This window comes from Protopterus annectens, chromosome 5.part0, assembly GCF_019279795.1.
Source record: "Protopterus annectens isolate FY-2018-M chromosome 5.part0, PAN1.0, whole genome shotgun sequence".
NCBI classification, from domain to species: Eukaryota; Metazoa; Chordata; order Ceratodontiformes; family Protopteridae; genus Protopterus; species Protopterus annectens.
In genome coordinates this window covers 1778801612-1778815536 of record NC_056735.1, presented here as the reverse complement: position 1 = coordinate 1778815536, position 13925 = coordinate 1778801612, and the positions used below count along the sequence as shown (strand labels likewise).

The 13925-nt window shown below is 38.3% G+C and overlaps 1 protein-coding gene across 1 annotated transcript in view; it reads left to right on the top strand.

Annotated features, from left to right (window-relative positions):
• The window catches only part of LCP1 (lymphocyte cytosolic protein 1), a 550854-nt gene that overhangs the window by 429200 nt on the left and 107729 nt on the right, over positions 1 to 13925 (top strand). Inside the window, exon 12 of the mRNA XM_044071582.1 lies at positions 8523 to 8601. Within this exon, the coding sequence (XP_043927517.1) occupies positions 8523 to 8601 (79 nt within the window). The remainder of the gene's footprint in view (positions 1 to 8522; positions 8602 to 13925) is intronic.

Genomic DNA, 13925 nt, shown 5'->3' with positions numbered 1-13925 from the left:
AATTCCTAACTATCCTAGACAACCATGCACCTAAGCGTACCATTCAAATTAAATCAAAACCAGCTCCTTGGCTATCTAAAGAAAGCAGCGAAAAAATCTTACTCAGAAACAAAACTTGGGATAGGTGGTGAACTACCAAACTTACAGCAGACCACCACATTTTTAAACAGCTGAGAAACTCAACAAAAAAAACAATACTCTCAGATAAAAAAACTTCTACTATAAAATGCAGAAAACACAGCAATATAATCCACATAAATTTTGGGCTAATATCAATAGACTCATGAACCCTGGGCACTCCAGTATACCAAGTCCAACACACACTAATCTCAAAACCCCAAGCAAAATCACCAATACTTTTAACTCATTCTTTACTGAGACCATAGAATCCCTGGCCAGCCAACTATCCCTTGACAACTCTAGCTTTCTTATCCCCAATAATAGCCCTATTCCCAGTTTCAAATTGCAACCCATCTCTACCAAATTTATCCTCAAACACATCCAAAAACTGAAGCCTTGTACTCCTTCTGCTGACCAGATCCCAGCTGAATCTTTGCAAAAAGCAGCTACAGCTGTAGCCTATCCCATATCAATTCTTATAAATAGAACCATAAATGAAGCAACCATCCCAGACATATGGAAAATTTCTCACATCATTCCTCTACATAAAGTAGGTAACTCAAATGACTACTCCAACTACCGACCAATAGCTTTATTATCCCCATTAGCTAAAATCATGGAAAAAGGCATTCATCACCAGCTACTGAACCATTTAATTCAGCATAACTTACTAGTCAATACCCAACATGGTTTTAGACCATTCCACAGCACCACTACTGCCCTTCTTTCCTTCACTGACTCTGTCAACAGAAACCACAACAATAATACTCTCTCCTCAGCTCTCTTCTTAGATCTTTCAAAAGCTTCTGACATGGCGAACCACCCTTTGCATTTAAATATACTAAAGTCACTTTCTTTTGACTCGCTAGCTATGCAATGGTTCTCTTCCTACCTCAGCAATAGGCAGCAAGCAGTGCTCTGGGAAAATAATCTATCATCCCTCCTGCCTGTCACCTTGGGTGTCCCCCAGGGATCAATTCTAGGCCTGCTACTTTTCTCCATTTTTATAAATGATCTGCATTTAGCTATTCCACAAGCTACTTGCATACAATATGCAGATGATTCTACACTCATCTGTACAGCTAAATCTTCTTCTGAACTACAGTCCATAACTCAGAAGGTCTTTAACACAGTAGAGTCATGGTTTTTAAAGTGCTGTCTCCTCTTGAATCCCAAAAAAACAAACTCTTACTCTTCTCTCCTACCCGCAAGTCTACACCACTTGACTTCTCAGTCATCTCTAATAATGGGATCCTCATTTCACCAGAATCCTACACTAAACTCCTTGGAATTACAATAGATAACAACCTTAACTTTGACATTCACATTAACAACACTATAAAAAAAGTTAACAGAAGAATGGGCTCCCTATATAGGATTAGACCCTTCCTCACCTCTACAACTAGAACTACTATTGCCCAATCTCTTCTAATCTCCATACTGTTCTATGCCTCACCAATCTACACTAACCTAACTAAAAGCAATTTGCTCAAACTAGCAAGCGCCTATAATAACATCGCCCGATTTGTCTTTGGTAACCCCTTCAGAACCCATCACTGTCACAATCTAAAACAACTTGGCTGGCTTGAACTATAGAATCAGCTTCAGTTTAACCAACTTACCATAGCCCAAAAGATCCTCTATGATCCAAACAAAACTCCAATTCTCTCCAACCTTATAATCCCCTATAAAAATCTCGATACCTTACACTCTTCGAATAAACTATTAGTTAGCATAAACATGTCCAACAGCTTGGCAGGTGACTCACTCTTTTCAAACACAGTTGGCAAAAACTGGAACCTTCTACCTAGTGAACTTACATACTTCCCTACACCTCTTCAAACAAAAACTCAAATTACACCTTAAAACACACTGGCTATGCCCTTGTAGTAACCCTGACTAGATTTTCACCTCTGTTTATAACACTTCCTTGTGTACAACACTTCCTTGTTTATATACTAATCAAGATATGATTGTTTAGCTGAAACGAAAAGTTAACAGTAAAACTACTGTAACATCTAAGTATTTCTCTCATCTGAAAAGTCACGTCCAATTTTCTGTTTTTTGTCATTTTTATGTACAACATAACATATTTGATTTAATTGCTATTTACTATTTTACTGTTATTTACTACCTAGTTAAGTACTATTTGTAAGCTATTTTACGGTAATCTTTAACCTTGTTATAACTGTGGTTAGTTTGGAGCTTTTCTCCCCGGGCCTCTACTGAAAATGGACATATATCCAGTTAGACTAGCCCGGTCAACAAATGTAAAATAAAATAAGTAAATAGTAATTTCATGAACTTTAATCATACTTTGACTTAGGAGTGGAGTCCATTCCCATCATGGTATTAGAAACCCAAACAATTTGGAGAAATTACAAAAAACAAAAAAAAGAATACAGCAAAGATTTTACAGTGTAAAATCAAACAGTGCAATGATCACATAGACAAGAACAGAACAAGAATTCTGCAGTATAAAATCCAACATAATTATAGTTAAACATACATACAATAATAAACTAGGACAGTGTACAGCAAAGGAAGAACACAGAGCGGCTGTCAACAATGAAACAATTATTGGCATGATGAATGGAGTATATTCGCAGAACACAGTGATCTAGAGATGTTAAGAATGTGCAGAAAGCACTAGTAAATGGTATAGCATTATAATTTAAGGTTTTCAAACAGCCTCCTTAAGGATATACCAGTGTCATGTGCATTCAGAAACCATGTAGATGAAACTCTGGTATGTCAAGTTAGACTACTCCAGTGGACCATAAACAGGATAAAATGTGCCTAGATAATTTCTCTCCAGCCTGTATGTGGGCTTATACCAGATATTTAGTATTCTATAAAAACTGCAAGAAAGACCCAGACAAACTAGTGTCTTCACTGTGTAGAACCTTAAACCTTCTGTTGTGAAGACCAATGGGCAACCACAAGGTATTCTTTGGCTATGTCCGCAACCTCAAAGGTAATACACAATTGTGTGCAGAGCTCATTGTAAATGCAGCCACCTATACTGAGCCAGAAGATATGGTAAACCTACTGGCTGATAAATTCAGCTACTACTTTACCTGTCTCTCGACCTCAACCTTCCCTCAGGAAATACTATCAAATATAACTCCTCCTGCTATCACTAGGGAACAGGTCCTTAATGCTCTCACTAAGGCCAAGAACACTGCATCAATGGGCCCAAACAATATCCCAGGATGCCTTCTAAATAGCATGAAACATGAACTATCAGGGCCTCTGGAAATGCTACTTAATTTTAGCCTCCAAACAGGCTTTGTGCCTCATGAATGGTATGACTAGTGTGTTGGTTACGTTGTTTTGCCTTATTGGCTGTGGTTGAGTGGCACACTGAGTCTGCAGGCTATGTGTCATTTGGGCTCTGTTGGGGGGTGTAGGTTGTTTGCATTTCTGATTTGGAGGTCTCTGTTGCTTGAGCAGATTATTATTGAGAGCCTCCGCGAATGTTTTTGTGTTTCTGTGTGTGGATTTTGGTTGTGTAGGTTTAGTGGGACTATGTGATGAGTGTGGTGTGGTGCAAGTGTTTACCTTCTCCTCTTGACTGTCAAGTTCAGTCTTGATTGGAGTGAGCTTTACCTCCAGTTTGGCTAGATAAGTGCATCTCTCACAGGTTGTAGTGTTGGGTGGCAGGAGGAGAGGGTTGTCTGTGTACATGAGGCAATTTCTACATTGCCCCAAGATGCCCGGATTCATCAGATAGACAGGAGAGAACACTGGGAACTGACCATTGGACATGCCTGAATAAAAAAACTATTTTCCTCTAGATAAGTGAGGAAAGTGAGTACAAGAGCTGTTTTTCTCTAAGCAAGTGAGGAAAGTAAGTACCAAAACTGTTTTCCTCTAGGTAATGAGGAAGGTTGAGTGCTGTAGTTATTAGTAGGTTATTTAGTGCTTACAAATTCTGAACAAGTGCTGATCACGAATAAGCAAATTCAAGTACTAAAAGTAAGACTCTGTATCTGGACTAAACTAGTTACAGGAAAGGGGGGAAATAAGTGCAAATGTGGGCTTTTAAATCCGAAAGTTGAGAGAGATGGAAAAACTGCCCAAACGGCCAATAACTACAATTTCTGGGCCAGAACCACTCCTTATGTGGTAGATAGGTTACCTAGTGCTTACCACTCCCACTCCCACTGATAAGCTAGAAGGCTTCCCTCCAACACAGAAAGCTTGGGGTGGCTCAGAAGTTTACATACAGTCCTGGATATAGCAAATCTGAATCTGGACTACACTAGTTACAGGAAAGGAATTTATAATATGTGTGTGTGTGTGTGTGTGTGTGTATGTGTGTGTGTGTGTGTGTGTGTGTGTGTGTGTGTGTGTGTGTGTGTGTATATATATATATATATATATATATATATATATATATATATAATATAATCTATATACAGAAAAATAGCTAAAACAGCAGTCATAACAATTCAAATGCAGTGCAAGCTAGCACACTTGAGTATGTAGCAATGTTAGACCAAACAGTTTAAAAATGCAATTAAATTAAAAATGACTAAAAACAATGCAGAAGGAGTCTTTTAGGTAGAATGAGGTAAAGAGATGAGACAGGGGGGAGTGTCCCAGATCAAATCTACAGTGGGGGCGGGCGACTGCAAAAACCTCTAAATTTAAACAACAACACAGGAATAGGGAGGGTGGGTATGGGAAAACCAACACTTTCAGCAGAGATCTGAAAAATTGTACAGTGAAGCAAAAATAACAGTTTATAACTCTGACGTCAGCCAGCAATGATATAAAATTAGTCAAACAACGACAGTACATGACTCTCCAAGAGGAATCTTGATGAGTGGATGGGAGATAGTAGGTTTACCCCGGGTATCACTTCTGTGTCACTGTTGGACAGATGCACAGTATACTAACCTCGAAAAAGGGCATAGCAAAATTCATTTAAAATGGGTGGCGAAAGCCAAACACACTCTGGCTAGGCTTATAAATGCCCTAGGGCAGATAGCCTAGTATGGACCTATGAACCTATGAACCTATGAACAGCAACAGTCCACCCATCTACAGAAAGGTTGGCCATCTATTTACCCTGGAAACTACAGACCCATAAGTCTCACTAGTCTTATATGTAAAGCCATGGAAATAATTATTATGGAAATCATCAATAGTGATATAGTAAACCTCCAGACACTGGACCAAACCCAGTTTGGTTTCGTCAAGGGCAGAACATGCCCACTCAAACTGGTGGACTTCTTTGAAAAGGTCACCAAAGACATGGATGAGGGCAAAATGGTTCACACTGCCTACTTTGACCTGGCCAAAGCATCTGGCACACTACTTCACTTGGCCATTGTTGACAAACTCAAGAGGTTAGGTACAAATGTGTATGTCACCAGGCGGATAGCCAACTGCCTCACAGAGAGGATCCGTGAAGTGAGAAATGGGGAGTCCACCTCTACAAAGAGGCCAGTCACAAATGGAGTCCCTCAGAGATCAGTCCTTGGACCACTCCTTTTTAGCATTTACTTCCCTGAAGTCAAGGTCAATGTCAGTGGTCTCTGTCTGACTAAATTTGCAGATGACTGTTTGAATTAGGAGCTGTCACTGAATCCCACACTGACACAAATGTTCTCCTGGAGGGGCTGACACAGACAAACAACTCATGTCAGAGCCATGGACTAAACCTAAATCCCAAGAAATACATTATAGTTTCCTTTAGAAGGTCATCCATCCCTGGTAACTATCATGTTGACAACACACCACTTAGAGCTGACCCAGTAGTCAGGACTTAGGGACACTCATAGATAGTAATCTGATCTTTGACCATCATGTGTCTTCAGTAATGAGGAAATCATTCTATGTTGCGCAACTTATAAACAAAGGTATGGCATCCGAGGCCAAGGAAGTCATTGTTCCACTGTATTCGGCATTCATCAGAACTATCATTGAGTACAGTGTCCCTTTGGTATATACCTAACCAGCCATATCCAACAATTGGAACATCCACAGAGGTTCCCCACTAAAAGAATACAAAGTTTAGTAAAATGTTCTATGCAGACCACATCAAGGCTCTATCCCTGCATTCTGTCTCCTACAGGCTTTTGAGGGGAGATCTATGCCTGACATACAGGGCATTGTCAAACCCCACTCTGAAGGACCTCCTGATATCCACAAAACAAACAACACCAGAATTACCCATTCTAAAGACTTAAACCTTGGCTGTGATCTAAATAGGACCTGCTGGACAGACAGGTATGTATCCCAGAGATTACCCCATCTCAGGAAACAGGCTCCCATCCATGTGAAGCAGAGTTCTTCCCTAACCCAATTCAAGTGTAACCTGGACAACTGGATGGGGAACAGGAAATTCATCCCTGGTTTGGCACCTATGTCTCTAATGGACAAAGGCAACCTGCAAATGATTCATCTCGCAGGCCCTAGCTTTTAAATGTTTCATCTCCCAAGCCCCTGCTTACACTTATCAAGGGTATCAGAAGTTATTTATTTATTTATTTATGTATTTATTTAACATTTGTTGACCGGGAATGTCTGACTGAGCATGAGCCCTTTTTCAGCAGAGACTTGGGAATAAAATCTCCGATACAGAATACATAAAAAAATGAAAATATTAAAATGAACATACTTTTTAGAGTAATAATATATGAAAAACATTCATTAAAAAGTAGATATATTAAACAAAAAAAGAAGAAAGAACTTGTCAGCGATATGGGATGCATGGCTAGGCTTAAAAAGGCCCTTGTGGTCGTTAGCCTGTTGTACACCTATGAACCTGTGAACCTATGAACTTATATGAAAATGCCCATTTTGAAACTGCCTGAGTTCAAGAAACAGTGCAGTGGAATTCTTAAATAAGCAAATTTAAAGAAAATGGGCACAGCTGAACAGAATTCAAGGCATGCAAAACTGCCCTGAGTCACAGCAAAGCCTCTTGAAGTAGCACTGGAAGGAATCTCATGATCTCCAGTCACTTTTAGGACTGTTGACAGATAGTAAATTACTCTCATTTGCCAAGTACTGCATCAAAATCTTAGCACAAGGTCCAGTTTCCTCAGACAAGATTAGATAATATGGTTACATGGCCTAATTTCTCAAAGCTGGATGCAGGACTATTTAAAAAAAAATCCCAGTTTCAAAATCTCAATCACTTTTACATAATAAAACTCAAGGCACTCTCCAATTGCAAATCATGCTTTATCCCATGCATGGGTCCCCTCAAATTATCTATGGTATGATCTTCTGACAAGATATAATATATAATTATGGACTGTGGGACAGGTGCAGCCAGTGTAACACCAAACAGGATGGGGATATTTCAAGCACCAAATGGGAAATTGGCTAGGCTTAAAATGGCCTCAAGAACAGCTAGTCTATTGCTTACCTATGGACCTGTGGACCTATGAAATGCCCATATCACTATTCATCTGTATCTGAAACAGGCATTTGAAAACTGGGCTCATTTCTTAGTCTTCAAAAAAAAAAATATCTACAATTTTGCCGGTCTAGCTAACTGGATCATAACAATAATATGTAATATTGAAGACAAAATATGTAACATACCTCAGCTAAATGCAGAGCTACATGTTATATTAAGGTACTGGACTGCTATAAATATAGCCTTTTTGTGAAGGCTGAGACCCACTGTAGATTCTGAGTTGAATTGAAGAGAGGTAAAGTTTATGTTCTAATATATATGCAGATAGAATGCTTTTCTAGTTTCTTGGATTTTCCATATTGTAGCATATGTTAGCTTCCTTCAGCTATTGTCTACACATAGCTATGATCCAGCAAGACATCCAGCTTCTTTATACCATAGCAAGATGTTAAGGCAACACTGATGAAATTCCACTTCTCCTAACAAAAGGCTACTCCCAAACACTGGCAGCTGTAATTAGACCATAACCTCGGCTCTGGCAGCTGTCATCGCAGTGTGACATCATTGGCTCATTTTTAAAGTTAGGTAATCTGTATGGTAATGGGACAGACACCACATCTATAAACTGCTGTAGCTCCTTAGAAAAAAATAATTTCACTGTCCAAAATGTGGTGGCTAATATCTGCCCATATATCCTGTAAAGTGGGATCACCTGACACAACTTTTGATCAATGCAGATCCCATATTTATTTAGAAACTCCAATTATGTCATGCCCTGCTACTAAAGTTCAGTTTGAATATAAGCATTTTGCATTAGCTGACCTTGGTGTGTATTTTCAATTTCACGGTCTGGTTTTATTTATTGATTGGCTGACTGAATTTAAATTTTTATGATGCTTGTTCTCAAATCACATGTGCTTCTACTGCTTGTGAGGTCACTAGAAATTTCCTGTAACAGTCCTTTACCATTTTTTTAAGGAAGTTTCTGTTAATGATTTGTTTTACCAATTTCTTTTAGGTGAAACAAGAGAAGAGAGAACTTTCAGAAACTGGATGAACTCGTTGGGTGTTTCTCCTCGTGTAAACCACTTGTACAGGTAAGGAAGCAAGCCGTAGAAAATATGTAATGTGACAAATCAGTATTTTGAAGACCTATAATGTTATTGTCTACCTAATAAAATAAGTTGCATATGCATAATGCAAATATTTTTCAGTTATTGCTTAAATTGCAGCACAGCAGCCTGTTTAATAGGACTACTGCAAAATCAGATTTGCACAACAAGAAAGCTGCTGTAAAACTTGAGTAAAGTTGGAGTGAGGAGTTATGGTTTGATACGTACTGTACCTTCAATATTTACTCAAGAATCTCCATCTATTTTCCACCCCATTGAGAAACTAGATGCCAAAGTAGGTTACGGTGTACTTGGAACACTTCCAGATAACCGTGCTGTATAGCATACTGTTTACAGCTACTGTCTGCTTAAGTATGTTGACATGATGTATGTGTATGGAGGTACGACTACGACTGCTCAAGTCCCAAGCACTTGAAGACCACTGCACAAAGCCAGGAATGCAAGCATTTTGTAATTCATATAGGCTGACATTTATGCTCAAATTCAAATATGAGTTCAAACAATCATCTGCCACACCTTATTTGAACATGTTATTCCAGTCTGAAAAAGTTAATAGCAGCAGCCATTGGAAGGAAGGGAATGGGAGGGGTTAAGAATGCAGATTAGGGCAGTGATTGGGAAGAAGATTTTAGGCTGAGGGAGCAATAGATGAGTTTTAGGATTAAGAAGTGAGAAGGAAGATTTAGGATCAGAGAGGGAAGGCAGTTTTAGGTTTAAGGAATGGGAAGGGAGTATAGTGTTAGGGAGCAATCGAAGAATTTAGGTTTAGGTAGAGGGGTTGGATTTTAGGTTAAGTGAGCAACTGGAAATTTTAGTCACATTTTCATCTTACAAAAAGGGTGTGACACAATTGCAGTACACATAGAGATACGTATAGAAGAAGATACAGCTCACAAGGGGAATGATGGTGCTGTCTCATAAGGTGTGACCAGCAGGAGTGGCTGCACACACCTAAACTTGACTGATGAGTTGCTAGTGGACCTATGTGCAGATCATACATTCTCTATAACAAAATCCAAGCTTGAATATGAAGAGAGCCATTAATATACTTGAAATCAGAGTTTACTGAGCCAGAGTTCAATGATTGACTTTGTGGTCATGCTATATGATCTGAAACTACATGCACTGGACACTTAGGTGAAGATATAAATAGATCTCTATGCGGTGGCTAGTTGGATTTGCTGAATAGGCAGTCAAACAGACACACAAGGAAGATCTAAATGGCCACTGAGGATCTCCTGAGAACATTTGGGAAAGTCTTTTGAATGAAATGAGATCAGCTCCTACCTTCAAGAATTTTCTGCTGTGTTTCAAGACTCTGTCTTTAAATAAAAAGTGACCTTTTTCTTTCCTTACATCAGACCTGTGTTTGCCGACTATTTAGTTACTTCCTGAAGCATCTGCATCTCCAGATTATTCATGGTACACTGATGAAATTATTTTTAAATCACAGGTAGCTATGCATTCATCCGATGTTCCAATTTTATTTCAGTTTTTCACCAAGCAGATCTTTTTGTCCTTCTTGCAAATGCAAACACCTTATAATGTCTGCTATATTCATTTGTTTTTTTCCATTTTATAATTTGTGCTTCTCTTATTTCATCAGCATTCTGTAGAGTTTTGACATTGTCTTGCAAAATGATTGTTTAAATACACTGGGCCAGATTCCAGAAGAGCTGCTTTCAGTGTAAGTCTGTCCCGGTTCCAAAAGGCTTGTTGTTAGTGTAAGTGACTTACTTTGGAGTAAGGCCTATTTATAAACAAGGATTTCCTCAGGGAATAGATTCCAAAACCCTCAGCCTGCTCTCAGTGTAAGTGGATACTTACACTGAGAGGATTTTTTTTTTTTTGGAATTGGGGCCACTCTGTAAGAGATTATTATCTCCAAGAAATCTAAAAAGAATCTGTTTGTCTTCAGGATGAAACATATCTATTAATTCTTATTTTACTCTGGTGTCTGAGTCCAAATCCTCAGAAGAAATGACAGGATCCACAAATCTCACTTTTGTGAATTTAATTTTATTCTTGTTTTCATTCAGTTCAATATTTCTGTCTCTTCAGTAATTCAGTCAGTTATACATTTTGATGTTCTTTGATCCGGCACCCGCACTAGTATGTCATTAATGGTCTATACTTTCATCAATCAGATTGCTAATCAGATACTGAACACTTTTCCAATGAATCAATAAATGTACAAATTTATAATAGCTGTCAGCCAAGAAGTTCCCTTTAAAAAGTGTGGATATCAACATACACATCAATAATGTGGGATAATCTTCACTAATAAAATAAGACGTCAGCCACAAGCATTTACAAATGAACAAATTAAAACTATTTAATTCAAGTAAGATGATTAGACATACAAGGCAGTATCACAGTTACAAAAGGAAAAGAAAATACTTCCTGTGGATAGACTGATAGCAGGAAAAAAAGCTGTGACTGAAAACACTGTTATTTCATGTTACTTATTATAGTTGACTAAAGCCTCAGGGTGAAAATAAAGTCCAAAAAATGTATGATCCAGAAATACTTGGTGTAACTTTTATCACAATTTAGTATTTCCTAAGTACAACTAATAGGCCCAGGCAAACAAAAAAAAAAATGAAAAGAACGACAGCAGCCGTGATTCAATGCATTTCATGAAGACTGGAGAAAATGTCTAAGCCTAAATAGAAGTCACCCACATAAAGTCAGAGAAATACAGCATCAGCTCTGCTTAGTATACTCCACAGAGGTTACAGACTTTTAAACACAGAATCTGCCTGGCCTTTTAAAACCAGCTGCTAGAATACATTGCCAGTTCTGTTTAGTGATGAGGTAATTCAGCTAATCAATAAAACGGTACAATTGGCAAAAGTAGACAATTCCATATAATTAAAAGGAAACAGTTTTAAATGTTAAGCTTCTTATGAAATTCACAATTTACTTTTTAAATCTAAGTAAAGTAAATGAATATTATCTAACAAAATACTTAAAAAGATAATGAAAACATGTATATCACCAATCCAACATTTTATAGGTCTCCCTAAAAGTCTGGCTTATGAGTGGTAATTAAAAATAAATAAACAAAGGCCAGTCTTGCTTTTCTAAGAAAAGGATTTGGAATTGTAAAACTTGGCATAGTATAGTAGGCGGAGAAGCTAGCTGGATAAGAAATAATGTGAAGTTATAACAAGCATATGCATGTTAATATATAAATCTCTGGCTGTAGAGTTCATCTGATGAAGTAATCCAGCTATATATACTAATTCAGTCCTTTCCACATTTGATTCAACTAGCAGGGAATGTTTCTAGTACGTTCTCTTTCAGTATCCATAAAGTAAGAACATTAGCGCAGGCTAATGGATTCAGTAAAGGCAAATGTAATGAACCATGTGTAGCAAACCTGTCATATAGGCTGCAGTGGCTATAAATGACAGAGGTGACAGACTGTGAGGACTAACTTACTCCCTGAATTTCTAAAAGTACCTTTTCATAGAGAAGGTTGTGAGCCTAGGACATGAACCAGCAAAATGGGGATAACAAGAGAATCTGCTGAGGAATTCAAGAGGCATGAGATGTGCAATTAAGGTAAGGGAGAAAGAATTGATGGAGGGGAATGAAAACGTTAAGGCAATTAAATTGGCAAAGTAGAAAGATTTATTGTCTTCATCTGCCTTAAGATTAGGAAGACAATTCTTCAGTTTTAACAGTACCAACTCCAGAACCTTAAAAGAAAGAATGGTGCTGGCTTCTTTTCTGCAGGGCTAGATAGCAGATTGTTTACATGGAAGCACAGGCTCACAGGCTAAGGATGGTGCATCTGGTAGATGACAGCTACAGTACAACACAGGCAAGCAAAAAAAGGCCATGCACTTTCAGGCAGGCTTGGCAGTTCTTAAAAGCCACCAGGTACCTTACCTCACCCAAAATAATCGGCAGTGTCTCAAATACACCGACAAAGAATACCCAGAGAGATACCTTACTAACAGGATACAAGGCCTAAACAACATGTCCTGCATGGACTGACTCAAGACACTGTCACTATACGCTTTATCCTACAGACTGTTAAGAGGTGACCTGTGTCTGGCATACAAGGCATCCTCCAACCCATAAGAAATGCTCCGTCTAGAGATCTAAACCTCTTCTGCAACATCAACAGAAAAGTTTGGAGGAACAAGTATATCTCAAAGAGGGTAACGCTGCTTTGGAGCAAACTCTCCATTAATGTAAAACAAGGTCATCCTTACCCTATTCAGGTGCAGCCTGGGTCTATACATGGGAAACAAAAGAATTATCCAAGGATTACACTGTGTACTACTAATGGACAGAGGCATCTCCTAAATGCTTTATACCATGCACAGGTCCCCACAAATTATCAATGAAATTATCCCAGTTATTCTCATTAGGGGTAATATATAATCATCACCCATGGGATGGGTAAGGCCAATTTCTAACCAAATGGGATAGGTTATTTTGAGCACAAAAAGGGAAACCAACTAGGTTTAAAATGGCCCGCATTGTTTCTTTGAGCCTATGAACCTATACAGAAGGCCTACAATGATGAACCCAGGCCATCTGGGAGAAGGAGCAACACAACCCACAACTAAGTATGTAAACAAGCAAGAGACCTACAATGCCACAGGGGAAGAATTGCAGAATGTTACAATATTTAAGGGTGCTATACTAGTAGAACTCATGACAAAAAAAGTGTCCAAATTAATAAACATGATGTTAAAAACAACTCTACAGCAAACACCAAACGTAAACTGAAGAAATCAGTCAATTGTTATCCAGAACCCAAGGGAAGTGATCACTGCCAAATAATAATCAGATTAGAAATGTCCTGAGCTCATCACTGTTGCAAATGAAATGCATAATCTGTTATTTAGCAAGCTAATTCACTTCTTGTATAAGTCTTTCATCTTTTCTGGGCCCTTTCCAAACGTCTGACCTGCAATACTCATTCAAAATGTTAATATGCTAGTTAAATATGAGCTAAAATACATAACTGCTGACACCAGAGAAAAATAACTTGGCCTATCACACATTGTTTGTTGGTTGTTTTTATTCCTTCTTCTGATTATTTCAGTACTGCTAACACAAGGGTTAGACCACAAGAAAATGCGGGGAGTTAACAAACCTATGCCTACAATCTAGATATTGCCATCAAAATTAAGTGTATTCTTGTTCCAAGTTCCAACACGTTAAAATCATTGTAGAAATGTTTGTTCTCCTGCATTTCTTTGAGATCAAACAGTAATCATTAATGTGTGAATAAGCAATAATGAACTCAATATTTCTCCTCT